General features: G+C 38.5%; 4 protein-coding genes and 1 long non-coding RNA gene across 11 annotated transcripts in view; 2 read left to right on the top strand and 3 right to left on the bottom strand.

The window, feature by feature from the left end:
- igsf11 (immunoglobulin superfamily member 11) overlaps positions 1–1,175 on the bottom strand; it is a 98,502-nt gene extending 97,327 nt beyond the window's left edge. Inside the window, exon 1 of the mRNA XM_088300768.1 lies at positions 553–1,175. Within this exon, the coding sequence (XP_088156894.1) occupies positions 553–682 (130 nt within the window). The 5' untranslated portion in view covers positions 683–1,175. The remainder of the gene's footprint in view (positions 1–552) is intronic.
- Positions 1,176–3,612: 2,437 nt separating this feature from the next.
- On the bottom strand, positions 3,613–5,208 carry LOC148333743 (uncharacterized). Its single transcript, XM_088299756.1, has 4 exons — positions 5,062–5,208; positions 4,831–4,913; positions 4,383–4,580; positions 3,613–3,891 (listed from the first exon to the last, which is right to left on the bottom strand). Exons 1-4 carry the CDS (start codon positions 5,081–5,083, stop codon positions 3,886–3,888), a joined length of 309 nt encoding a protein of 102 aa, XP_088155882.1. The 5' UTR covers positions 5,084–5,208; the 3' UTR covers positions 3,613–3,885.
- A 2,540-nt stretch (positions 5,209–7,748) lies between these two features.
- LOC148333741 (uncharacterized) lies at positions 7,749–18,876 on the bottom strand. Of its 5 annotated transcripts, none has more exons than XM_088300917.1 (25): positions 18,745–18,876; positions 18,143–18,285; positions 17,975–18,070; positions 17,185–17,250; positions 16,371–16,473; positions 16,026–16,066; positions 15,811–15,870; positions 14,955–15,056; positions 14,755–14,841; positions 14,506–14,640; positions 13,451–13,481; positions 13,310–13,371; positions 13,175–13,217; positions 12,979–13,088; positions 12,796–12,888; positions 12,111–12,221; positions 11,429–11,536; positions 11,243–11,350; positions 10,990–11,076; positions 10,803–10,889; positions 10,614–10,688; positions 10,493–10,543; positions 10,314–10,406; positions 9,990–10,088; positions 7,749–8,324 (listed from the first exon to the last, which is right to left on the bottom strand). In XM_088300917.1, exons 1-25 carry the CDS (start codon positions 18,764–18,766, stop codon positions 7,968–7,970), a joined length of 2,370 nt encoding a protein of 789 aa, XP_088157043.1. In that variant the 5' UTR covers positions 18,767–18,876; the 3' UTR covers positions 7,749–7,967. The 5 variants fall into 5 exon arrangements, with proteins under 5 accessions (XP_088157043.1, XP_088157046.1, XP_088157044.1 ...); XM_088300920.1 differs by having other exon boundaries at positions 10,323–10,406; XM_088300918.1 differs by having other exon boundaries at positions 10,990–11,078; positions 11,248–11,350.
- LOC148333742 (uncharacterized) lies at positions 10,047–12,217 on the top strand. Of its 2 annotated transcripts, XR_015844259.1 has the most exons (4): positions 10,047–10,116; positions 10,184–10,287; positions 10,634–10,696; positions 10,766–12,217. It is a non-coding gene; the product is annotated as an uncharacterized LOC148333742 (long non-coding RNA). The 2 variants fall into 2 exon arrangements; XR_015844258.1 differs by having other exon boundaries at positions 10,075–10,287.
- A 1,268-nt stretch (positions 18,877–20,144) lies between the features above and the next one.
- Positions 20,145–27,078, top strand: tp53i13 (tumor protein p53 inducible protein 13). 2 transcript variants are annotated; one of them, XM_088300360.1, is made up of 11 exons: positions 20,145–20,276; positions 20,375–20,524; positions 20,612–20,692; positions 21,621–21,656; positions 22,235–22,293; positions 22,477–22,555; positions 23,011–23,139; positions 23,939–24,112; positions 24,311–24,842; positions 24,954–25,181; positions 26,449–27,078. In XM_088300360.1, exons 2-11 carry the CDS (start codon positions 20,426–20,428, stop codon positions 26,553–26,555), a joined length of 1,524 nt encoding a protein of 507 aa, XP_088156486.1. In that variant the 5' UTR covers positions 20,145–20,276; positions 20,375–20,425; the 3' UTR covers positions 26,556–27,078. The 2 variants fall into 2 exon arrangements, with proteins under 2 accessions (XP_088156486.1, XP_088156485.1); XM_088300359.1 differs by having other exon boundaries at positions 24,311–25,181.
- Positions 27,079–27,168: the final 90 nt, after the last annotated feature.

Here is a 27,168-nt window from a genome sequence, read left to right as displayed (position 1 = left end):
AGTTCGCGAGACTGAGAGAGCGTGCGTGGGATAAAACGTGCACAGTCAAAAATGCCGTGGACAGAGATTTTTGCGTGATGAGGAAAAGTCATTCGAAATCGGTGCTTTAGCTTTAGTTTGGTGGAAATGTGGGTATTTGACTAACGGCTACGATAAGTATTAGGGGGTTGAAGGGGGGGTGAAATGGCAAGTGGCACGCGCCCAATGCCAGAATTCCCCATGTTTTTTTTTATTTTTGTACTTATTTATTTATTATATTTATATAATTGTTCCACGCCATGAAAAGTATTTTATTATTATTATTATTGGGAGTGCTCTCAAATAGTTCCACAGCGCGTTGCTACTGTTTTGCATGTGTTTCTTACGTAACTGTTCATTTGAATCTTTGATGTTTTGTAATAAAGTTCTTACAAGTTCTTCCACACAGAAAGACGAGGTAGGTGGTGTGTCTAGTTATTCCTCCGTCATTATAGCACTATATTACAGGTTCGTACTACTGCGTACAACACCACTCTGTCAACAAAAAGTGACACGTTTTACAAGAAGACTCACCCTCCATGCAGAAAATGACCAACCAGGCTATCCACAGGTCCGAGTTCTGAAACTTCACCATTGTTCCGCGCTGTTTCAGTTCTGTGCTCCGCTCAGTTTTCTTGAGGAAAACTCGTCCTTGGAATGGCATGTGACATGGAACAAGTGGATTTTTACGCAGCGCGCACCAGCCACTCTGTCAGCCCAAAACAAAGTGAAATGTTCACACGCGTGGTCCAAAATGCCCCCCAATTCATGTCTGGTCCGGTTCAGCGGCCGCTGGCTCCCGTGTTGGTGCGTCTCACTCCCTGATGCCAGTCCGTTCGGTAAGCGGATCAGTCCAAGACCCCTGTAAAATTGTTACACCAGCCCGTCCGTTTAGTTACGGTTGGCGGAAAGTCCGAGTTGGAATCGAGTGATTCTCTCCACAAGTGGCTGGGTGCGATTTAGAAACAGGTTCCAATCTGACAGTTTCCCCACCGCCTTCGTAAGTGTCTCCAACGGGTCCTGTGGCGCTCCATGCTTCCTCGCTTGATCTGCAGCAGTTGAGTGGACCGGGTAGTAAAACTAACTTGAAAGGATCTTAGCTTCCGGTAAAAGCCATTCAAATTAACATAACATACGTTACCGGTTGGAGGAATACGTTGTTAGTTTGAAATACGTGACATTCCACAAACAGTTTTATTATTAAATATGCTTAATCTATTCACTCTATACTAACATGTGATCAAAATCACCTAGTTTGCCTTTTTTCTTTGTACGTTACTTGGTAACATATTCAATTTCCTGTCATTGTTCGAATGTTTCTGTGGACTTGACGAGGCTGTGTGGCAGACGATTGGAAAGCCGCTTGAGTCTGGCTGTTGCTGGGAGACCGTTGACGCCAGGAAGGAGGAAAATGTACGTGCGCCCCCTTGTGGTACGTTCATAGATTGACCCATATTCTGGAAACTACGGTAACTGTTCTTTAATGGGAAAGAATAAAATACATTGTGACTATAGAATTTATCCTTAAAGGCCTATGGGCCAAATTTGTCCCTTTGCATCTTTTGTGTGGTCCACGAAAGGTTGGAAATTATGCGAGCCATAATGTCTTTCTTATTTATTTTATTTAAAGAGAACAGAAAACCAAAACGTTTTTATCGTGTAGGTCCAAAAATTTCACTCTTGCAGCTTGCTCAATTTAATTTACGAATCATTTATTCATAGTTTGTTATTTTTGATTGCGACTTTCCGAGTTTTCTAATATTTTGGTTTATTTCGCCTGTTCGTGTGTTTATGTAGTTGTAGTCCACAACGAAGGTGAAGCCCTTATGACAAATAAAATATTCATACATTTTTTGCTAAATCTCACGCTCACCATTTCTTTCGGTATGTCTGTTGTGTGAAAAGTGCTCATCATTCAATTATTTATTATTTACACTCCAACTTCGAGATCGTGTGGCTTATGTTTTGTACATCAAAAGAATTGTGATGTTTCTTCGTCTACACACAACAAACGCACTTTTTTTTTTTAAATCAGTATATTGTAAGTGCTGACAACACAGCACAGAGTTCTGGGGTTCTGGGTTTGAGTCTTGGCTCCTGAAAGTTGCATAAGCAAAGTCTCAACAAGGTTTATTGATGTGACATTAATAAATAAAATGATTTAAAAAGGCAAACAAATAACGTCATTTCTCTCGACACAATAGCGTTGCGTCAAGAGCTTCACACTCGGGTACTAGTGGTGCACAAACGCAGTGAAACAAACCATAATTTGAATTGTGATTACTGAGGCGCCACATGAAAGTCTGGTAGCAAGATTGAGCCAAAAGGACACAGATGCATCCTCCATGTGAACTCCATTTCATAGCATATGCTGATCGGGCATCATCGTAATGAGCACATGCCTAATTAAACGCTTCACTTTGGCAGTTCTGGCAACTTAAATTATATAATTGATAACTTAATAAAATACCACAGACCAAACAAGAGCCACAACAAGGCTTTAGTTGCACAAAGCTATTGTTTCCAGACCAAATTTTCACTTTTAACATATTGGCACATGATTTTATATTGACTGTGCTACTCTAGGTTATTTCCACAAGTCAAGAAGCACATAATTTGAACGTATCTGAAAACCAGTTTAATGCGCAGCTTTTTTTTAATTTTATTATTCAGCTATATTTGCTTCAATGTGGATGAGTGGTCAGCACATCTGCCTCATAGTTCTAAGATTTGAGGTTCGATTCCCAGCTCCTTTCTTTGCGGGGTTTGAACAATCTCTCCGTGCTTGTACGCTTTTCTCCGGGTACTCCAGCTTCCTCTCACAGTCCAAAAACATGCATGTTAGGTCTGTTGAAGATGCTATGTCAGGGTTCAACAACCAGTTTCAAATTGAGAGAGATACATTACTTCGTTGGGACTGACGAATGCAAAGCACTACCAGTTTGATACACATCTTTGAAACAACAAATTTCCTTTATTGCTTTCCATGTGATTACGATACTTAACAATGTGAAAATAATCATTTGAACTTTTCTATCCTAATAAATGTCAAGAATGACTTTAAAAGTTAAGAGAAAAATAACTATCAATATGCAACAATTAATTTGCATAAATTTCTGCTAGTTTTTACATTTACAAACAATCAGTTCTGCACTCCAGGAAAATCACAATTTCTCACCACCTGTAAGCTATTTTTAGAACAGGCAGGCCAAGAGACTACCCATGTGGTCCTTGATAGAACCATGGACCTCACGCGCACCATGTTGGTGACCCCTGCTTTAAATTGTTCAGAGGTGGGAATGTGATTGTAAAAGGTGGTTTGCCCCGTGATTGGCTGGCCATGAGTCTCGAGTATACCATGCCTTTTGTCATACAGTCTGTGGGGATAGGTTCCACAGGAGAGAAACCACCATTCATAGTACTTTTTTTATAAATATATTTCATAGTCATCACGAGCAAAGAGTTAGAATCTTTCATTTCATTCTACACACGATGGAGTCAAAACACCTGTTGATCTGCACATTTATGTTTAAGAGAGGGAAACAAAACCCACTCTGGCCAAAAACGCAGGCATTTTAAATAACTGGACAAATATATTTTCAATCATGATTTAATTTCACACATGCAAATACCTGATTGGGTAAATTGCCATGAATTAGTTTACCGAATGACCAAAAAAAGAAGAAAAGAAGAAAACAATGCCACCGTGTGGTAAAAACGCAGAGCAATTTCAGCAATGGTGTCTGTCAGACCCTTGACTGCCCTGAGATTCCACCAGACCAGCATGTGACTGACACCAGACTTAAGTTACATTGCATTTACACACAAGCAGACTGCCCACACACCAGATTAGCCCCTCAGGAAGCATCAGCCCTGAAACGACAAAAAAAAAAAAAGGAAAAGATGATTTATTAAATTACATGTTAAGTGCCATAGCGCATACATTTTATACAACATAAGTGGCCACTAGAAAGCAACAAAAAGACTCTCCCACCCCTCCATGTGGAGCAGTGGCATTCTCTGGTCAAGTCTCAGCCTCAGAAAACAGCAACAACAAACAATGTGACTGGGCTAGATCGTCCTGTTTGTTTTGCCCTCACTCTCTGGTGTACCATTCTCACACAAACATGACTCACAGGGAACTGCAATGACTGACTGCAGAATATGACTGCAAATAGTCACAGAACATAGATAGCATGCGAAAGGTGTGGCGTGTCATGTGGGGTTTCAAAGTGGCGCAACAGGCGAGACTTGTTGTGGTTGCATAGCAGTAAGACAAAACAAGGTGTGACGGGTATGCTACAAGCGTTGAGCAGTATTCTATCTGTTTCAAATATCTTCAAAAAGAAAAATATGAAACTCACCTCATCACTGCTGCTGCTGCTGCTGGAGGAAGAGGAGGAGGAAGTGTCTGACCCCTTCCCATCCTTATGTTCCTTTTTCTTTCCACTCTTGTGTTCCTTTGACTTTTTATCATGGTCCTTTCCCTTATCATCCTTAGATTTCGTCTTACCATCTGACGACTTCTTAGACTTGCCATCAGATTTGGCCTTGCTGCCACTCTAGAATTGTGTAAACAGATTAATAAATTTCAGACGTATTCAAGTCTTATATTATCTGCTAGTGTCAACAGTGATTTGTACAACACGGGTGAGGCAGTGACAAACTAATCCTTTTATACCTGTTGAGCCACCGCCTTGTTGTAACAAGCAGTAAGAAAACAAATAAATTTAAATATGGATACATGAATCATTATGTCTCCTGTAAAGTTATTTGTATAAATGTAGTTGTAGTTTAACTTAAACAAAGTACCTTATCGTCACTCTTCTTACCCCACGGCCAGCTGAACTCCTCTTTTTTTACATCTTCCTTCGTGATCTTTTTCTCACCCACCGCTGTAAATAAAAACAAATACAGCAAAGAGAAAGTAGGCATATTTAAATTAACTTCAATTGAAGTTTATGTTGCGTGTGCAAGTGACATGTGCAATGTCGCATGAGGTCACAAAAAGATTGAGAAGAGTTTATTGAACGAAAATCTTACCATCACTAAGACTGAAACTCATCCTTACTTGGTGCTCGTCTAAACCACAACGACAGGAAACTTGAAGCACCGACGTGAGCAGAACGTCAATAAACCAACCGCACTTCAAACCACGTGACCCAATAAGGCCACACCCCCCGCTGTGGAGCTGGAAGCTTCCCGGAAAGCAAATAAGTGGGAGGAGCATCTACATAGAGAACAGGTGTTCTGCCAAAATGTCCTTCCGGTGCAAAAATTCCTACTGGAGGCTAATTTGACAGCTAAAGTACTACCATGCGCTTTTAGATTGTTTTGTTTACATGCATACAGGTAGAACTTTAAAACTCCCTGAACAAAATACAAACACTTGGACACAAGCAGGTAGGATGTCCTGACAATTGTAATAACCTCCTAAGATTATATGAATAGATTAATAGAATGTTTGTGCATAGGCATAAGCAAGTAGGACATTCTGACAGTTTAATGTGCCCATTTGGAGTATGTTTATCCATGGATAGCCAATAAGATTATAAACTTTACTTTTACTGGCAATGACGCATTTAGTATCCGAACACTGCGTGAGTAATGTGGTCAAAAGAAATACACGGCAAAAGTATTTTGAGACAATAAAAAAGTCAAATAAGACTCAATGAAAATGAAAATATTAAGTGTTCCCCGCTTTTAACCGAACAAACGACAGGTAGGACACATGGTTCCAAACTTCCAGCAAAATCACAATCGGCATTGTGTGCGCATGCGTGCGCAAGCGCAGTAGGCTTTGGTTGGAAGAGTCGCCGGTTTGGAAGGAATTTCAGAACACCTGTACTCATTTGAACCGATTTGTTGAGTGTAAGTGTAAGCAACTTTTGACACATGTAGAAGAGTCTGGAAATGTTCATTCAAAGAAATTGTCACATCAAAACGGATTTATTCATTTTGTATTCATTTTTAGCCTTTTATCTCACTGACTAAGTTGTTTCTCATTTTTTAAATCAGATTCAGTAATATATTTACAAATAGAAATTGTATTGATTTTAAACTGTTGAAATATTTAGTTAATAAATACTACGATGATTTATTATTTCCATTCATAAAATCAACTCAATTGCATTTTCTTTAACCTCATGAAAACAAAATCAAAACAAAACTGTCTTACAGAAAAATCAAATCAAATATTTTTCTACTGATGGGTTTAGGCTTAGGGTCATTTAATTACAGTATTCTATTAAAAAATAATTTATAGAGATTTACATACAATGGTCACCAGTACATGTATTTTGGTTCTGCACTATGTCACCTAACCTGGAAAAGGATAACCTGCACCATTCAAAACGGCGGATTATTGGCTGCCCCTCTCCCCTCCCTGTCGGGGATCTACACCACCCGGTGCCTCAGCAGAGCTCTCAATATCGTCAAAGACAATACTCACCCGAACTCACACCCGTTTGACCTGTTGCCCTCTGGCAGGCGATACAGGTGCATCAAATCAAAGACTAATGGACTGAAAAACAGTTTCTTTCCGAGAGCCATCTCCATGCTAAACTCTCACACACACACACACCCCCACCCCCACACACACCCCCGCACACACCCTGTAAGATGGGCTGAGGATAGTTAATCAGTTTGTGTATTTATAATCATGTTTTTATACACTCATTCATGTTTAAACACACACACATAGACACTTACTTGTTATTTTAGCACACACGCACACAGACACTGTATCCTGATGATGTGTATAGTTAAATTGACCTTTACACTGTGAGTTGTGATTATCTGCCTGCTAGAGTTACTGATGATTAGTTATTGATGTTTTCTGTCTTCTGCTGATTAGTTTAGTCTAAAACAGACCACCATTGTTAATTAATCTCCTGTATTCTGGTGATTTAGTTTAGGCTAAACAGACCTTCATTGTATTCTAATTTCATGTGATTCTTGAGTCAAACTAATAAAAGCCGAGCCGGTGAGAAGAGAAGAGAGAGGAGTTGCATGGGGCGGCCGCGAGCAGGCTGCTCGCGGCCTCTCTGTCCCACTCTTTTCCCCCGCCGGCGGTGAAGATGAACAGCGGTGTCTGGTTCCTCCTGGCCGTTCAGCTAGCGTTTTATTTCGGCCGTTACATTTAGTAAATTATTTCAGTAAGCCCTCCCAAAATGGGCATTTAAACCTGACACACCCCTACCTTGCAGAACAGCGACATAGTGTGTTTTTATTTATCCAATTTTGTGTATTTTTCTATTTCATTATGCATTCTTTAATTGATCTATTTTATTTAGATTTAATTAGATTATTGTTGTATTACACTGGAGAGGGGAGCTCTCTAATCTCGTTGCACACTCTACAATGACAATAAAGGGATTTCTGATTCTGATTCTGATTCTGGACAACATCAGGTCAGGGTCTTGTGTAAAGAGACCATTATAGCTGGGTTACACATTTATACTATGGCTCCATATTGATTGGAGATAATGTGTGTGGGCCAATCCTGGCAGGGTTATAATTGTGCCAAAATACCCAAAAATGTTTTTCTAAAGTCTGTATTTAATTTTTAAATCTATTCAGCACATCTTAATCACACGACCATTTTCGTTCTCATTTTGTCTGTCTAAGGAAGAATTGTCAGATGAAGAGGATGAGGAGTTTTGGGAAGTACTAGTAGTACAAGAACACTACTACTGAATAATAATCACAGACACAGGGTGCACACAAAATACAATCTTGTTGTTTTATTCCGTGAAGCAAACATCAAATTATTATATATATATATATATATATATAAATCATCTTTTCTACGGCACGGTTCCTCACCAAACAGACATTTCCCTTGAATCAGTATAATTAGACGTTTTCTCAAACTGTCATGGGGTCACTGTCACTCTTCAGCTTTCCCTTATATGAAGAACAAATCTGGGAATAGTTTGGACAACCCATTATTTGTAAGACCTGTGGTCTCTGTATAGATTAGTCGAGCTGAGGTGCGAGGTGGAACGGCCCCCTGCGTCCCTATACCGAAATGTACTCCCGATCAATGACTCCATGGGGCTTAAGGGCCTGCGAATGGGTACCCGATCTCCACCAGCAGTTGTGGACACTGGTGGATTGGAGAGTGAGAGAGGCGGAGGGTTTAGAGGATCCAGGTTTACAACGGGTCTGGAGGGAAGCAATGGAAAGGTGATAATAGCAGCGCCACCGGGCTTGGAGCTCCTAAATGCAGAGGATCCACTCGTACCCGGCTCTGACAGCTGCATTTGTGGATCGCCGCTAATTTGCTCAGCACCAGGACTTTTCTGCAAGGAAAAGGAGGAAGAAATGATGAGGAAGAATGAAGTGATAGTTTGTCTCTGTTCTTTTCCACTGCAAATCCACACTCCCACAGCAGCAAACACATCAAGTTTGCCTGAAACGTGACTGTGGTGGGCCTAATTGCCTGTAACAAAAAATGCTAACCAGAGGAATAAGCTGAGCCAACTGATTCATGCACAAAAACTAAAAGATTTAAGGAGGCCAATGACGGCGCTACAGAGAGGGTAAGCAGCACCAAGCCCCTGGGGGTGCACATCTTTGAGCATCTTCCCAACAGAACAAGAGCTCAGGCTTGCTTCAACTTCCTCTGAAAAATGATGAATGCATGAGACACACCCTCCACCTCCAATGCCCTTCTACTTGGGGCACCATCAAACACAAGAAGGTACGGAGGCTGCTCTTTCCCCTGCTAGAAGACGCTTCAGGCATTGTACAGCCAGCAAGATCATCGTTGCCCATCTGCTCTAAATAACAGACATTTATCTCAACCACCTCAGCCTCCTGCCTTCAAGGATGAAAGGATTCTCCTTAAGACTGCCAAACAGCTTCATCCATCACGCTGTCAGCATGATGAACTCTGCCCACTACTTTCACTCTCTGTCACCTGTGACTGGACTATAATAAACACAACAGTCTACCATCAGCTTTAAATTTGTACCATTGCACATTCTGCATATACTTCTGTGTTCAACTACGCACATGATACTAATATAATGCAGTCCACTCCAAATGATCTAATCTATTTTAGATTTTTTTTATTATTTACACGATTTACACAGGTTTGATCGGCTGGATGAGATATTTTGCATGTTGTGCTAATTCTGTGATCGGTCATTGACGTCAATGATCAGATCCATGAAATAAAAACAAATATGAATTATGATATTAGATAATTATGTAACTAAAATTACAGCAACCTCAATTTTGTTCACTCCAGGGATGTTCTGTGTTGCTCTCATTAATAATATGAGGTTTTTCAGTGTATAAAGTTGGATTAAAAAAAAAAAAAAGATGTTCTGTTTCAATTATTTATTTATTTTTTGGGGCAGGGGGGTATTCTGATTTTCCCACCCTATTTACCGTGTTTTGAATGATTGTTAGCATTTTGGGGAGAATTTTTCGGGTTTAATCGTTTTCATATTTTGCCAACGTACTTCAATGGGGGTCAATTATCCAGAAATTTTGGCTATTAGTGGCCTGGGCTGGTCCCACTCTCCTGGGATTATTGCGGGGAGACGTACCATAAATAAAAAAAAGTTGGTGATTGGCTGGATTGAATGGATCTGTGATTGGTTATCATTTTTTCTTTTTTTTTTTTTTAAACTGAGTTGAAATCCATTTTTTTATATAATGACTTGTTACATGACTTGTGGACTTGTATGGCTCTTAATGGTCTTGGTTCCCTTGTATTAACTGAGGATGTGACTGTTCACTTCAAATCCATTGTGGTTGTGTTTGGAGCCAAAAACATATATATAATTATACTTACGAGAATTAATTAACGGACCTGACTGTGGCTCATAGAGCATTGCTAATAAATATCAAATAATCATTTTCATAAACAAGAGGTGCTTACAGTCTTCGTCATGCCAGCCTCGCTTAAAGAAGGAAATGCAGTGATATGATCATGTTGCCATTCCATTCCTTACCTTGTCCTTTTTCTTTTTGTCTTTCTTGGCCTTTTTGTTTTCCTTGTCACTGTCACTAGAACTTGAAGAACTGGAACTGGAGGAACTGGAGCTTGAATCCTGAACATATAAAAGTCGACCAAATTTGGTAAAAGAAAGCTTAAGCACACAATCTTTATCCATCCACGGAATTTCCCCATCCATCCCTTTTCTAGAGCACTGTTCAGAGCTTTGAGGCGCTGCGGTCTCACGAAGGGGCTAATCACGAGTTCATCATAGAGACAGACTACAACTCACAAAGCCACTATGAGTGGGTCAGGTGAGTGAACCACTGACAACACTTACTGAACTGACCTTTTTCTTCTTCTTGTCCTTCTTCTTTTTATTCTTCTTGTCTTTCTTCTTTTTCTTCTTATCACTACCAGAACAATCTGAGTGCTTGGATGCAAATGCAACAATTTGGTTCTTCTTCTTTTTACAACAATATTACACTCATTTAGTCACACTTTCATTGATTGACTCACCTTATTTTTCTTCTCTTTCTTTTTCTTCTTCTTTTTATCCTTTTTTTTCTTCTAAAGAAATGATTCATATTATAAGTTTTGAGGAATTGTTAATATAATCGCGAATAGTGCATGATCTCACCTTGCCACTGTCACTATCAGAGGAGGAAGAGGAAGAGGAGGACGAGGAAGAGCTATCATCAGAAGAGCTGTCCTTCTAATAAAGTAAATACAACATAAATCCATGGGATAATTAAATATATAATAAAAACAATTTCTTATGTATTCCTGCAGGTGGACTTCATTAATAGAATAATGCCCATTTATTTACCTTCTTTTTCTTCTTCTTCTTCTTCTTCTTTTTCTTCTTACCATCGTCACTATCAGATGAAGTGGAGGAGGAAGAAGAACTGGAGTCCTGTTCGGTGATATGGAGAGTAATAGAAGACATTGTGACGACACAATGCTGGATTACCGTACAAGTACTGGATTATAAACAAATTGGAAAAAAAGCAAACCTTCTTTTTCTTCTTCTTCTTCAACTTCTTTTTCTTCTTCTTTTTCTTGTCATCATCACTGTCAGAGGAGGAAGAAGAACTGGAATCCTGTTTGGATGATTTTTTAGAAACATTCTTTTTTTACAAAAAAACTAAACAAAACGACATTGCTACATTACCAAGACATTCAAACTCAAGCCATGGAGCGAGAGAGGATGTAAAAAAAAATCAGGTAAATATTGTATTGGATAACACAAGAGGCACAAAAGCAAACCTTCTTCTTCTTCTTCTTCTTCTTCTTCTTTTTTTTCTTTTTCTTCTTCTTGTCATCGTCACTGTCAGAGGAAGAGGATGACGACGATGATGAAGAGGAACTGGAATCCTGTTGATACAGTTTAAATATGAAATCAGTATTAAAAAAAAACTACAGTAAAAAAATGAAATTACTAGGACATGGCACCTTTTTCTTCTTCTTCTTTTTCTTCTTCTTTTTCTTCTTCTTCTTGTCATCGTCACTTTCTGATGAAGAACTATCAGAAGATGAAGAAGAGGAGGAGCTGGAAGAATCCTAAACATGGAATCAAACACAAACAATAGGATTCTATTAGGTTACATTTTACTTGAAAAACTTAAAGGGGAAGTCAATCCTGAAATGTTCTTTACAATATTTAGTTTTATGCAGCCCCACAAGTCTAAACATGGTATTGTGATTAATATTGCATTTGTAGAATATGAATTAAGATCTCAATTCAGGGGGCGGCCATTTTGACACTTGCTGTCTCCTGAAAATGACATCACAGTTGCTTAGGGCTCCGGTAAAGGCCAATCTTGGCTCAGCTTGCAAACATTACATGACCAGAAAAGAGGTGGGTTTGGGTTTGACCTCCCCTTTAAGTGCAATATGTCTGCATAATCGAATGAGATACAAAACAAGAACTCGATAAAAAAGAAAAAAAAATGGGTTGAAGGGACACAAATGCAACTTTATTATTCATTTAACCCAAAAAGTTGGTTCAAGTGAATAACCCACAAAACAAGCCAAAAATTGGGTTGCTTTGTACAAAACAACTCAACCGGCCCAATTTTTGGGTTCAATACATAATATTTGGGTTATTTAAGACCCAAATGCATTTAGAGTGTACCTTCTTCTTCTTCTTCTTCTTCTTCTTTTTCTTTTTCTTCTTCTTCTTGTCATCGTCACTTTCTGATGAAGAACTATCAGAAGATGAAGAAGAGGAGGAGCTGGAAGAATCCTAAACATGGAATCAAACACAAACAATAGGATTCTATTAGGTTACATTTTACTTGAAAAACTTAAAGGGGAAGTCAATCCTGAAATGTTCTTTACAATATTTAGTTTTATGCAGCCCCACAAGTCTAAACATGGTATTGTGATTAATATTGCATTTGTAGAATATGAATTAAGATCTCAATTCAGGGGGCGGCCATTTTGACACTTGCTGTCTCCTGAAAATGACATCACAGTTGCTTAGGGCTCCGGTAAAGGCCAATCTTGGCTCAGCTTGCAAACATCACATGACCAGAAAAGAGGTGGGTTTGGGTTTGACCTCCCCTTTAAGTGCAATATGTCTGCATAATCGAATGAGATACAAAACAAGAACTCCATAAAAAAGAAAAAAAAATGGGTTGAAGGGAGACAAATGCAACTTTACTATTCATTTAACCCAAAAAGTTGGTTCAAGTGAATAACCCACAAAACAAGCCAAAAATTGGGTTGCTTTGTACAAAACAACCCAACCGACCCAATTTTTGGGTTCAATACATAATATTTGGGTTATTTAAGACCCAAATGCATTTAGAGTGTACCTTCTTCTTCTTCTTCTTCTTCTTTTTCTTCTTCTTCTTTTTCTTCTTCTTGTCTTTTTCATCATCATCACTATCCGAAGATGAACCAGATTGCTAATGAGAAAAAGAAAAAACATCAGTAAAAGGCTCATTCGATGCTTCATTAATTTGCTCTTTTCATCAACATGCGAGCACAATGATCACCTTTTCCTTCTTCTTCTTCAGCTTCTTTTTCTTCTTCATTTGCTTCTCATCCCCTCCCTCTCCCTCATCATCACTCAGGTGGCCTGCCTCTGTACTACCTGGCAACGTCTCTGCGAGCAAGAGTTAGAATTACTGCATAACCACCACCTGTACAAAAACTTGAGCTGCTACTTGATTTGCTGAATTTCACACTTACCACTTGGTAAGTACATTGCAGATGGATCTGTTGCTGCTTGATACTATAAAAAAACAAAACAAAAAACGCAGACACAAAAAAAGCCATGTTTAAACGAGTGACATATTGTACATAATGTTCAAGTGAGTGTCTTACCTTGTCATCATAATTATCTTTGGCTGCGTCTCCAACAAGACTTTTCTGCGCAATATCAATTCCTGCGGAGATACACAATATGAACAGGAAGAAAAAAATGTTTGGTTGCATTGATAGTATGAAAAAAGTTCACACACTCACCTGCTGGTGAAAGTGATTCTTGCGCTTCATCCTATGAGTAAAAATAACATTTTTCACTCAGACATTCTAAGTACATTCTACAAGAGTTTTTGAAAAAAAAAAAAAAAAAAGCCACGCCAAGGAATTTACTTTTTACTTTTTGGTTACATAGGACTTTGCACACACAACGCAGTTTAATATGCGATTCGAAGCAACAACCTCCAGATTAGGAGAGTGCCACTCTATACCTGATCGGTGGCTCTCCTCTTGTGTGGAGACCAAAAACCCGCTTTGGAGGTTGGAGGATTCCAAGGTTTCCACCTGACACCAGTAATATACTAATACACATGCAGTGGCGTGGATCAGGTGTAGAGTGACTGTCGCCCAACCTTGAGGTTATGGGTTTGATCCTCCCCCACTTTGAGTTGCCTTATGCATGAGTTGATGTGTATAAATAAATAAATAGGTAAATGGCTTCAACCCTGCAGTGACCTGTAAAATTGATTGAAAACTCTTCTTGTATGATTTACTTTGAATTTTAGAGTGAAAAATCTTTACAAGGATTTGTCAAATAAATATAACTCCCCATTTTTTACAGTGTAGTTCAATGTAATTGTGCCCCTCCCATTGCTAAATACTGTACTAATAAGCACTAATAAGTGTATGGACAGAGCATTTCCAAAAGAAGAACTGTTAAATGTTTGTATAGCTGCATGTAAAAATACAAATCTCAGACTTGTGTTTTTGTTTATACTGGAAGGTTTCACAACATTCAACATTCCACCCTTATTTTCTCAGGGCATGATGCATGGGAAACACTAACATACGGAAAAAAGTATGCAGCTGGTATGACGGAAATCAATTCAGTGCAGATCCAAATGTTGAAAAGTCAAACATTGGCAAAGGGCTTCTCTTAATTATAATGATTATTATTTTTACTGGCATATTTGATCCAGCTTTTGTTGAGATTTACTGTAGCCTACAACATAACTCGTGGCTTGGAAGTGCGCTTCAATAAGTAGGAGTGATTTCAAACGCTTTAGAATTCTTTCCACACAAGAAAAACACTAACGTACCTTTTTCTTATCTTTCTTATCTTTTTTCTTCTTTTTCTTTTTCTTGTCATCATCACTGTCAGAGGAGGAGGAGGAGGAAGAGGAGGAAGAAGAAGAAGAAGAAGAAGAGGAGGAGGAAGAGGAGGAACTGGAATCCTGTGAAAGAAGGAATTTGACAATTAACGGAAAGTCCAGGTTTGCATTTATTTCGATGATTCAGAAAATAGAAAGATAGTTTTTTAAATTTACGCATATCATAATCACACTTACCTTTTTCTTTTTCTTCTTCTTTTTCTTCTTTTTCTTTTCATCTTCACTATCAGAGGAGGAACTGTCAGATGAAGAGGATGAGGAATCCTGTACAGTAAAAGGAGAAAATAAATATTAAGTGATATCAACACACAATTTTTTCTTCCATTTACGAATGTTTTTTCCCCCCCAAAAAGACATTATTTGACATATATCTGTACCTTCTTCTTTTTCTTCTTCTTGTCTTTCTTCTTTTTCTTCTTTTTGTCCTTTTTCTTCTTTTTATCACTGTCTGAGGAAGAGCTGTCAGATGAAGAAGAATCCTGGGAAACGAAGGTGGAAAATCCATTTCAACGAAATGTATTTGTCCTAATACGACACAATGATTTTTTTTCTTTACCAGCAAATATTACAGACCACGGACAACATCAAACAAGAATCACTTCTTACCACATATATCATAATGCAGTTGTGTATTCCAATCCGAGTCTGACAAAATCTTTATATAACTTCACTAACCCTAAAACTCGACATTGCCTCCCACGTTATTACAACTTAGTGACTGAAATGCCACCTATTTGAAAATTCCTTTCCGGGTTAGCATAGCCATAATACAGCACAACCACACGTTTTTCAGCCGCTCTTTCCAAACACTTGTTACTACATCCAAATTGGACTGGATTAAGACATTCACACCATCAAAACAACTATAATAGTCATTAGGTTTGGCATCATTTGCAAAGACCTTAACACAAATGTATTTCAGTAGTGGATCTAGGTCAATGATAAAAGCAAGAAAAATCTTCAGGACAAATACGGACCTTTGAGGCACACCAGATGTGACCGCAATACATTCAGAATTTTTATTTCCAACTGTGACAAACAGTATCTTCCCAAAGAGGTGTGTCGGAAGCCACTCAAGCAGTTGACCAGCAATTCCGTTATGATGCAAGTCTATGTACGAGCGTTACATGAGACACACTATCTGACGTTTTATGAATATCAAAAGAAAATGCATCAACATTTAATTAATAGAATTACTCCAGTCATTCAGAGTGCCTGGAAACTAAGGTGTACCTTTTTCTTCTTATCCTTCTTCTCTATCTTGTTATTGTCATCATTGGATAAGCTGGAAACCTGAAACAAGCCGGAAGACATGATCTAATACGATGATGCATATGCAAATTATCTTAAAAGTAGATCCAGGTGGCTGGTTATGAACGGTAACAAGTCACCATGATTCCATACCAAAATGGCCATGTATCAAATAAAAGGTTATTTATAGCTCTCACCTGCTTTAACTGTGAGTCTCCGGCGAGTCCCGTTTGTTCATCTAAACAAACACAGATCAGTCAATTGACTTTAGTGGAAAACATATCACAGCTCGTGATTATCATTGAATGTACATTAAGTCTGCTGGTGACGTTGTGGTAAATGAATCCGATGGATTTGTAACAAGCTCAAAGGCCATTATAACTGGAACGATGGAATGTGTTAAACAACCACAACAAAACCACCAACAATTTAAGAACACCTTAAATGTTGATGTACTTGCAGTACTCAAGGTCGGACGACACCATATTAAAAAATGCTTTGATTAAGATCTAACTCTCCCAGGGCAAAAAAATTCCACCTACCAGTCGGCGCTATGATCAACCTGTCCCACATGTACTCATTCACCACTTTCTTCTTTTTCTTCTTCTTCTTCTCCTTTTTCTTCTTTTTCTTTTTCTTGTCATCCTTCAACATAATAATGCATTATAGTTACTGTAAAGTAAGCAAAGTACTAAATTGTCATTGTCAGATGTTGAATTTTTAAACAGTTCAATAACTGCCCAATGAAAGGTTAACAACTGGTTAAACAGGTCATTATTGTCCTTGCTTCACCTGCCATGATAATATCACAGTCAGTCGTTACCGACTGGATAATAAAGGTTACATTACAGACATTTTTTCTTTGCATGCAATCAGAAATAGCATGCGTGTAATCGCTTGAAACGAATGCGCGATAAGCATTTGAATTAGCACCTGTTTTTGTTCTTTTTGGAGTGCTAAAAAAAAGAATTGGAAACCAGCTCATTGTTACAACATGTCTGTTTCGTACATTCCAAATGGGTGTGTGTGCCCTGCCTTCAATCAGATACCTCCTATACGCAGATGCATGACCTTAGAGCTAGTTTCTCATACTTTAATGCTTCACAGTCTAAGCAATCCAAACCTTGAGGCAAAGATTTTAGAAGAGCTAATTTGACACATCAACAAACATACAGTAGTTTGGATTTAATGAGAGCGTGGCACATGTCAGGGGATTTTCAAATGATTCCTGCGAAGATGTAGTTCTTGCTAACTTGGCTGGAGGGGGAACTGTCGGGTTCTGAACGACATGTGATGACAACGTCTAGTGGCAGACATGCTGAAGCAATATTTGAACATGCAGATGATCTAACTTACCTCGCTGTCACTGTCTGAAGAGCTGCTGGAAGAGGAGGAAGAGGAAGAGGAAGATGAACTGGAATCCTGTAGACAGAGAGTGGAGGGTTTTTTTTTTGTTGTTTTGCTTTTTTAAACAGGTTTTTCTGTCCGGGCCTTTGTCAACGTAAATGAGATCTTAGTCATTGCTGCTTAGTGTAAAAAGGGAAGGGCTCTTCAAGCACTTGGCAAACACATAAACAGGCACATGTCCACCCATTACAGCTATGTAGACAGCCTTTTGTACCCATCACAAAGTGCAAATGAGCTACTTTCTGCAAACACAATCACAAGCCTGACCAGTTTAGTCGAATGCAGCCAGGAGTGTATTTACTTGTTCCCAGGCAAGGCACACCCTGAAGAAGCCATAAATGACTGCCTCGTAAAATATTCTAATTTTAAAAGCAATGTTCTGGCTTTGTTTTGGTTAGCTATCTTTTCTATTTCTTCTTATAAAGCCGACTTACATGCAAAAATGTGTCTTCTTCAACTGTTTGCAGTCATAAGTATATATCAAATTCACTTCACCGACATTGTTAATACAACAATTTTTTTATTTTAATTTCAGAATGATTTTTTTATTGAGATGCAGGTATTATTCATTAACACGTAAAGGTCCCGTTACTACGCCCCACCGTCACTGAAAATTGAATGGGTTCCTTATTGTACCACTTCTTCATATGATTGTGTCTAAATCAATTGAGTAGTTTAGGCATCATCCAAAAAATTTGAAAACTTAAAATGGAATATGAAGGTAAGAATGCTCACATACTTTCTTTTTCTTCTTCTTCTTCACTTTCTTCTTCTTTTCCATCTTGCATTCATCTTCACTATCAGAGGATGATGAACTGTCATATGAGTATGGTGCCTGACAACAAAAAAATCACATTCTTGTCACTGTTGGTCACAATCAGTCAACTGGCTTTGTATTAATATTTACCTGGTCAGCCGTAGTTTGTGTAGTTTGACCCCTGTCATAGTCGCGAGTCTCAATTTCTACAGGCTCTACTTCCTCAGTGACAGACCCCAAACGACCAGGAGGGAAGGCGACTGGTTCCTCTACACTTGCAACTCCACCAGGAGCTATGTTGCACACAATAGGTCATATCACATCAGCACCAAGCAGGATAGACTCTGGAATTAACAACTTCAATCGTACACATGTAGAATTAGCAAACAGAACACCCATTTTACAGAATTTTTCATACATCCTTAATTGAGAGAGTTACTTCGAAGTTATTTAATACTAAAATCAACAAATCGTTCTCTTGAAAGTGAGAAGCTTCCGCATGCCATTTGCAATAAACCTCAGGAATTACCTTATTACAGTATGAGAATAATCACATGTGCCCCACCCCTCACAACAGAAGCAACGCCCAATGTCCTGTGTAACTCTGTAATAAAACGTCAATATTACTCCTGAAATAGTTACAGACTCATTTAAAAATAGACTTGAGTTACATGTTTCATAATCTTGCAACCAAAATATGAGCTAGTAAAAATATTGCCACATAAAAAAGAATGTCAACTGAATCAGCCAACCTCCAGTGAGAGGGAACTCCATTGACGTCCACCCTTCTCCTCTGCCGAGGAAGCCTCCCAAACACACCCTCAGTCCAGGATAAAAAACTTAGGTGAGTGTAGGCTACATGAATGATAGGGCTGGGCCAAGAAGTATGTGATAAGTTGGGTCTGGCAAGAGAAATTTCAAAATAAATCAAAGTTCAACCAATTATTATTCTAAAAATAACAAGAAAGTTAATAGACAGGGGTCCAAAACAGGTATATCTATGACTATAGTTTCTGCTTACATTAATTCTCGCTGCTATGCAATTTACGAATAACATGATGTTTGTGTAACTTTATTTTGAAAATCGTAAAAAATGTTTACCTGTGCCAACAGGTATAGCTTGTTCCACTACCGTAGTGAAAAGATTGTAGCAGCTAAAACAGGAAATGACAAATCAATACGAATTGGTTTATTAACGATACAAGCACAACGAAAATCCTTACACACGCAGGTTGCGCATTAATTTGGAGCATACAGTAGATGTTGCATCCAGTCGTCTCAAAAAAACCTCAGTTTGTTAATCACCTCTTGATGTTATGTCACCTCGTAGCGGTTGTTTAAAGTGCTGCAACAATGGTGGCAACATGCGCTGTTGTGATAAAACTACGATTATATGTTTATCAATTCAGAGGAAAAATCCCAAACTTGGAGCAGCTCCAAAACCATGCAATTATAGTCGGAATTTCAATAATGATTTTCTTTTTGTTTGCAGCCCATTAAGTAGATGTTATCAAAATGCAATGTTCACACATTTCATTATTATTATTATTATTATTATTATTAATATTATTATTATTATTATTATAACTGTAGTAGTAGTAGTAGTAGTCGTAATTTTGGCCACCACAATCACCAGAAATCACCCAAGTTCTTCTTTTTGGGTTTTTCAATAAAATTAAGTATATTCAAATCAAAGTGTCACAGTCAAAGAATAATTCTATACATTAAATTGTAAATTACCAAAACAGAGTCCCTAAGGTGTTGTTTTTAATGGGTTTGTATATGTTATTTTTATCGTACTGTTATTAAGGTGTAAATTTAGACACGATTAAACGCGCTTTGCACACTACGTTAAAGAATAAGGTTTGAGTCCTTCAATCTTCCGTACATGAGCAGCCAACAAAACGGATGTTATCAAGTTGGATTACGGAGACTCCAAAATTGCAACATTTTCAAAATAAAAAAAATTATGTGTTTCGCACAAAACAAGAATTCTATTCAATTATTCATGTATACTTGAAGGTTAGAATATTTCACTGGTTATTCCATAATAAATCGATAAAATGCACGTAATGTTGATTTAAAAACCTTCAAATTAGGAAAATTATATTGTATTTTGAAAGCAAAAAGATACTTCCGTTGTTGATGATGTTTGCGAATGTGTAATGTTATTTTTAGATTAACTGTTCGCCAAACTACAGTACTTCTCTTTGTATGAGTTGCAAAATGCTGACTTTCGCCCACCGTCTAAAACCAAGAAAACGGAGTCGACATGATAAGCACGGTATTTATTTATTTAGTTTTATAATTGCACTGCTCCTTTGTTCTCGAAAGTGTGTTTCCAAGTTCCAAAACTTGCTTTCATTCTTTTCGCTGTTGCAGGAGCATGACTTCTCTATGGCATTCTCATCCCCACTCGGATGATTGACAAGCATGCCGAGCCACACGGTGGCCGTGCTGGCCGCATTGTGGTTCTGTTTCGGTCGGCACGTTCACTCTGAGTATCTAAGGCCGGACTGTGACAATGGAAAGGTTAGGATTTATTATTATGATTTTTTTTAATACTGATGCTCTTTGTATCGTGTGACTACATCATACCGTTATACTTGTCTTGTATAGCTGCATGTGGAAAGGGATCTACCTACAGATACTATTCACTGGGACTGTCCTGCTCCTGCTGGTTGGTTCGACTCCGCACGGGTAACCATGGATACGGCAGTTTTCAAATCTGTCTTTGAATACTTGACATGTATATGATAACCAGTGTTGGGCATTGATTTACTTCCAAAAGAAAATGGATGGATGGATGAATGTAATATATTTCATATTAATCATTATTTGCATTTGAAAGCAATACACTTCTTTACAATGTTAACGTCTGTGTAGAGAAACACGTTACTAATTACTTTAAAGGCACTTTTTTAAGTCATTGGTTAATTGATTTATTAATGCTTGCGGCAGTTTAAAAGGGAAATGCGAAATGATTCCTGGTGATGTTAGCTTGGAATGAGGATGTCTAAGTGAGGTGTATAATGTTAGATTTTTCAACTCTGCGGTGTGCAATCACTGCCTTTGATTAATAGGTGTACTTATAACAAGATGTATTTTTTTAAGTATAAATATTGGAACTGATATTTGGTCCACTAAATAAATAATCCCAGACTGTACACCATAAAAAGGTCAACACACTATAATTATTAAATTAAACATGGCAAAGATAAATTAATGTTCCCAACATGTGTTCTTATTATCAATAAGGTGACGTATGTTATTTTGTTTTGAAGTATAACTGATCATTTTTATAACTGAAAGTTAAAAGCTAAAAGCTAAAGTAGCATTGATAATTCGTTTAGTAGGAGATAGATAGACAGAAAGACTAGTCCAGTCCAGAGTGTGCATTGCCACTCGCCCAAAGACAGCTGGGATAGGCTGCATCGCACCCTAAAAAGATCAAGCGACATACAGTACTATAAAATAGATTCATTATTGAGCATCTGTTCCTAATGAAAAGTCCAAATTGTGTATCCATCTCACTCTTTTTGGATAGCATGCGCCACAGTACAGGAAACCCTTTTCGCGATGCTGTCTCAACCCTTAAGCCATTTTTCAGTCTTTTTTTTCTTCACAGAGGCTCCCCAGTGTCGACACAGTGTATGATCCCGAGGTGAGCAAACACTCAAACAGGCGCTTTGTTTACCCAACGTGCTGCCTTCATTAAATGGAGTGATTGGGGTGACAAAAAGTCAGGATTCATTCAATGTTCCCTGACCTTTGGTGCTGACTTGTTGCAGTGTGACACAACATCTTCCAAAGGTCAATAACAGAACATGTTTTTGTCATCATAAATCAAAAGCCTTAATTAAGATCCTTAAAAGCCATTTAATCTTTAGTTTCTGCCTCTTTTGATCACTCCAAAATCCTGTTGGTGTTATGTAATTATTGTCCTAGACTGGCCACTTGATAGTAGCGTATTGAATACCAAATGCACTTGAAAGTCCTGTTAAGTTGTGGATCAAATGTCCTCCTTTAAAATTCAGTTAAAAAAAGAGTAAACTTTTTTTTTAATTTTAGTTTTATGTTAGTTTTCTTTATCCATTATAATGCTTATTGGATGAAATCCTATAGCAGTTAGCAATCAAGATGATAATGAGGTAAAAACAAAAAAAGGCTGTTTATTAATTTCTGACACTTTTGTAATGAAACGAACTTTAGAGCTGGCTGATACTTTTTTTTCCCGAACAGCTCGCCTGGCAGGTCTGCATGGATGAACCCATTTTCTACCACCACAACATTCCCAACAGGTAACATTGTGTTCTTACATCGTTATGGCAATGCACTTTGCCCTGTCTTAATCCTTAGAAACATGACACTTAATTGTGTTTTTGTTCTTCAGTCACATTAAAGCATTTCTCTACATTCATGGATAATTGATAATCCAAGTGAAATTCGCTTGGGACATTGTTTAACCACTGTGTGCATTGCAGCGGTGCGTTCCGGCCAGTCAAAGCACAGAGTGGAGAGTACTTGTACTGTCCTCCTCAACGGTGGCTTAATAACCTACATGTGAGTGACTTCCAACTTCAAGTGGATTTTTGCAGTCTTTCCGTCACATGTCACTTGTGTTCCAAGCAGAAAACGTACTTGGAAAGTAGGACACTGTTTTGGGTTGCAGCAGTTTGCAAACCATCGTCTTAGGTAGGATGCAGCAGTTTAAAGACAATGGAAATGTTTTCAATTTCCACTGCATCTTTAAACCAAGACTGCCATCTAGAGGAGTAATAAATATCACAAGTGCTTCATGAAGCTTAATTTTCCTATCACTCTACCTAAGATTGTGGTTTGAAAACTGCTACAACCCAAAACAGTGTGCTACTAAGTGCTTCATGAAGCTTCATTTGTCAGAGTTCTTGCTTTGACAAACAGAAGCTTAAATTGTGTGTTTTGTTTATACTTTTGATCATGTTAATATCAAGGGTTTTGTATTTGGACTCGTTTAATTTTGTTTGTGTGTTTCCCAGCACGGAGCTGTCGTGTTGCTCTACCATCCCTGCGCAGCATTCAGCGAGCGTCGGCTGGTGCCCCTCCTGGCCCGCTCATGTCTACATGACTACATCATCACCCCTCACCCACAGCTCAACAAATCCATGGTAAGGGAAGAACTTACTGACTGAAACACGGGGAGAAAGGAGCGCATTTCACTTACTGCTAAGATGCACAGAATTGGTTTTATAATAATGAATGTACAGTGCTTGCATATTTGTGATTCACCATTTGCAAATTTGAATGTGGAAACTATCCTCTGTTATCTGCTGAGATTCACACCTATTCATAGTTTTTGCACTCAGAATAAAGCCCTTTCGAATACAACGGTAATGCTTTGGTTCCATCTTTTGGCATTTTGGTACCAAAGAGCTATTTAGAGGTGGGAGGGAAGGAATTTCATTTATACAGCAGCTGCAAACTGCCCCAAAACGGTGACATTTTGTCCCCAAAAATTGAGACAGTGCAAGTATATTTTTTATCTACTTATGTATGTGCGACCAGACTTTTTTTTAAATTATTATTAAATATTTTTGTTGCTGAAGAAAATGCTGTTCTACATAGTAATATAGTGACAAGTGGAAGTGAATATTTAATAGTAAAAAAAAAAGTCTGTCGAAACATAGCGAGAGATGCATACTTATTTCATCCACAAAGCAAATTATTTTCCTTTGATGAACTTGTTATAGAAACATTTGATACTGTAAAATCTAACAACTGAACCTACTAAAAAAATAACTTGTCGTCTTTTTCCCTCTATATAATGTATACGATTTATGCCACAAAGACTAGTAAAAATCATGAAGTGTTCGAGAAGTACAACATGCATTTTTGTCTTGCAACAGACAATTTTTTTTTCTGTGTGGGAGTGTGAGGAACAATTCTAGTAATCATGTCTGTACTCAGCCTATAGCCTTGGTGTCTTGGGGGAAAACATTGGAGCTTTCAACTGCCGCCTCTTCAGACGTTTGTGATTGGCTGCAAAGCACAACGACCTCGGGCGGTCAGACGAGTGGCAAATACAACTTCCTGCTGACACGTGCAACTGAGCACCACGGACACACACGCACAGAGCCCAAGGTTGGAGTTTGAACTTTAAAAAAAATAAAATAAAATCCTTCTGATAATGTTCAGATACTAAAGTGTTCCTACCTGAAAAATAATGATGGAAAAATTAAGCTTTAAGAGCACCATCTAGTGGAGTTATCACTTGTGTGCTTCATGAAGCTTCATTTTCCCATAAGTAGTTTCTAAGTATCTGTTTATCCAAATCCACAGGAATCTGTGAGACAGTGCTGTGAACAGATAATGTCATCATGGCTGAAAGGAGAGAAAAAGACAGAGAAGGGTCCCTCCCCAAAGAACAGAAATGGGCACGACCCTCAAGGGGAATCAAGGCAGAGGCAGGAAAGGGCCGCGATCCCACCTAAACATGATGACGTGAAAGCAAATGGAACATTTCAAGCGTCTGATGTTTTAACCAACCCGAAAAACCGTATCACACACAGACCAAGGAAACATTCTCCGGGGAATGCCATTTTAACAAATCAGTCTGGTTTGAGTAACGGTGCATCCCCGATGATCCAAAATCAGGATTTCTCATCGGGGCCTTCCACCCATTTCGGGTCGAGCGTGTCAAGGCCTACGCAGAAGATGTTGCTCCTCAAGGTCCTTGAGACTGATAGACGCTGGCCAGCAGCCAAAATTGCAACAATGAAACAGAGGAGCTCTGCTAAACACAGCTCCACTGCAGATGGACAAACACTGGAAAAAGAATTAGGAGATTTGAGAGAAAGAGATTTGGCGCAAGGTGAGACACACTCAATAAAGGGGCAAGATGAGTCTGTGCCTCCAAAACGCTTCCAACCAGAGCGGGTGAGTGACCCAGCCAACATCGACGACTGTAACACTTGCACGACAGGACAACAGTGCGGCTGCGTCAAGGACTCAGAGAGTCGAGCCACACTTGTGAGCGGCGGCTTGCCGAGGACGTCCAGGTCCAACGAAGCGGTGTGGGCCGCGGCAGCGCTGGGCTTCCTACTGGTTCTCCTCACACTGTCTGTTTTGCACACGCGCCTCTACCGCCACTGGAGGACCATGCCCAGTCTGTATTGGCACGACCCACGGGAAGATTACGATAGCGTGGCAGGTTGGTATCTTGGTACACATCAGAGGATACCCTGTTTTACATTTTGGATCCGGAGTGTAATTAATAAACACTCATGTTCAATTATACAGGGAATATCGTGGTTCCACAATTTAACGGCCTCTTTGGAAACTCTTTGAGCATTGATTCGATATGCATGATATTCATCTGAACTCTTCCGATGCCAGACATTTTATCCAAAAAGGATCTCGTGAGTGCCAGCCAAGTTTGAGCATTCTGACTGATCTTTCAAGGCTCACATAAAATTGCGAATGTAAACATTGGAACTAGCAAATGAAAGATTAGACTCTTCTTTCATCACACACACGCGGAAAGATATTTCAGTTGTTAGCAGTAAAACATGATGGTTTCACCCAAATCACCTATTTTTGAGGAAAACAATGCAGAAAAATAGCTTTTTGTGATGAGATATTTTATGCACAACAGTGACTGATGCTAAGAATTTTTGCTTTAGAGATGCCTCAAACATCTGAACAATCTTTTGAACAATGAGGACAATTAAATTGTCCTTTGGATAGCAAAATATTTTTAGATTTACTGTGACTCACTAACTAACTTAACAATTTTACAAATGATTGCATATTTAATAGTTAGTAGTATTTAATAGTGTGTGCTTAAGTACATTGCCATATTTCCCGCCGTTTGTTACACTCTTTGCAGTAGAAAAATACTTTGCTCAGCCACAAGATGATTGAAACAGTCGCATTTCCAAGGGTCCACCACGTTATTGGGACTTAGACTTTCCTGTGACACGTGTATATCTTATCCAAAAGAGATTAAATGCTGCCGTCTGCTGGCCATAGTTATTTATTATTTTTTTTTTTTAATTTGAGAGTTGGCCAACACTTTCCTCCCCCTTTCCAATAAAAAGGTAGTTAATGGCGCGCCTCGTTAGGATTCCCAAAATGAAGCTTCATGAACCACTTGTGATAATTTTTTTACTTCTCTAGATGGCACTCTCGGTTTTAAATTGCAGTGGAAATGTAATAATTTTCCATGCACTAGCCTTTATCTCTAAGCCAACAGCACCATCTAAAAGAGTAAAAAAAAATATGCTTCACGAAGCTTTGTTTTCCCATCACTAGTACTTACTAGTACATGGACCTTAATCTGGCTAAATTAAATAAATGTTGAAATGGTTTTCCTTCGTCCTCCGCTCTCAAAGTTCCCATGCCTAAGTTTTTACTATTGTTGGTGACAGTTTTTGTATTTTTGCATTAACTGTAATTTTTGTCATTTTATCTTCTAGACGTTATCCATAGAAGGCTGCAAATTGCAAAGAGGCGGCGAAAAAGAGGCAGAAGACAAGAGTGTGCTCTCCTGCCCAGCTCCTCAAGCTCGGATGAGTACATGTAGACAAATGAAGGAACCACCACATTTGGGGACTTGTTCAAGTCACGGGGGATAATGTACATTTTAACCCTTTAGTTGTGCACAGGCAGATGGGGGCGACCTCATTACCAAAAGGGACAGCTTGTGAATGCCACCATGAGAAAAAAAGATTTTAACAGCCCAACCACAGCAGTCTGAAAAATTCAAATCAAAGATGTATATTTTATTATATTGGCTTCAAATACATTTGTACAACTACTAAGTCAGCTAATGCCTTTTTTGTTACGACCAGATTGTCATTGAGAAATACTGTATTTATATTTTTACATTTGAAAGTTCAGTATGAGGATTTAAGTAACATTGGTTGTGCTCATTAACAAATTGAATGCCATTGACAGCTTTATCTGCGATCATTTTTAACTGCAGTGAATGAGTAAACCCTGTGATGATATGGGTAATTCTTGGTTTAAAGGTAAAGGCTAATGTAATGGAAAGTTAGATTTCCAATCCCAAGAGTGTCATCTAGACAAATAAAAAAAAAAATGCATCACAAGTGCTTCATTTGTCCAGAACTCGAAATGGGTTCTATTTTGAGGCACACACGTGTGACTTTTGCACAAGTTGACAAGAAACCAGC

Source organism: Idiotropiscis lumnitzeri, chromosome 7 (genome assembly GCF_059441095.1).
Source record: "Idiotropiscis lumnitzeri isolate Australia: NSW breed Sydney's pygmy pipehorse chromosome 7, RoL_Ilum_1.0, whole genome shotgun sequence".
Taxonomy (NCBI): domain Eukaryota; kingdom Metazoa; phylum Chordata; class Actinopteri; order Syngnathiformes; family Syngnathidae; genus Idiotropiscis; species Idiotropiscis lumnitzeri.
The sequence above is the reverse complement of the archived record's forward strand: the minus strand, read 5'-3'. Positions and strand labels throughout refer to the sequence as shown.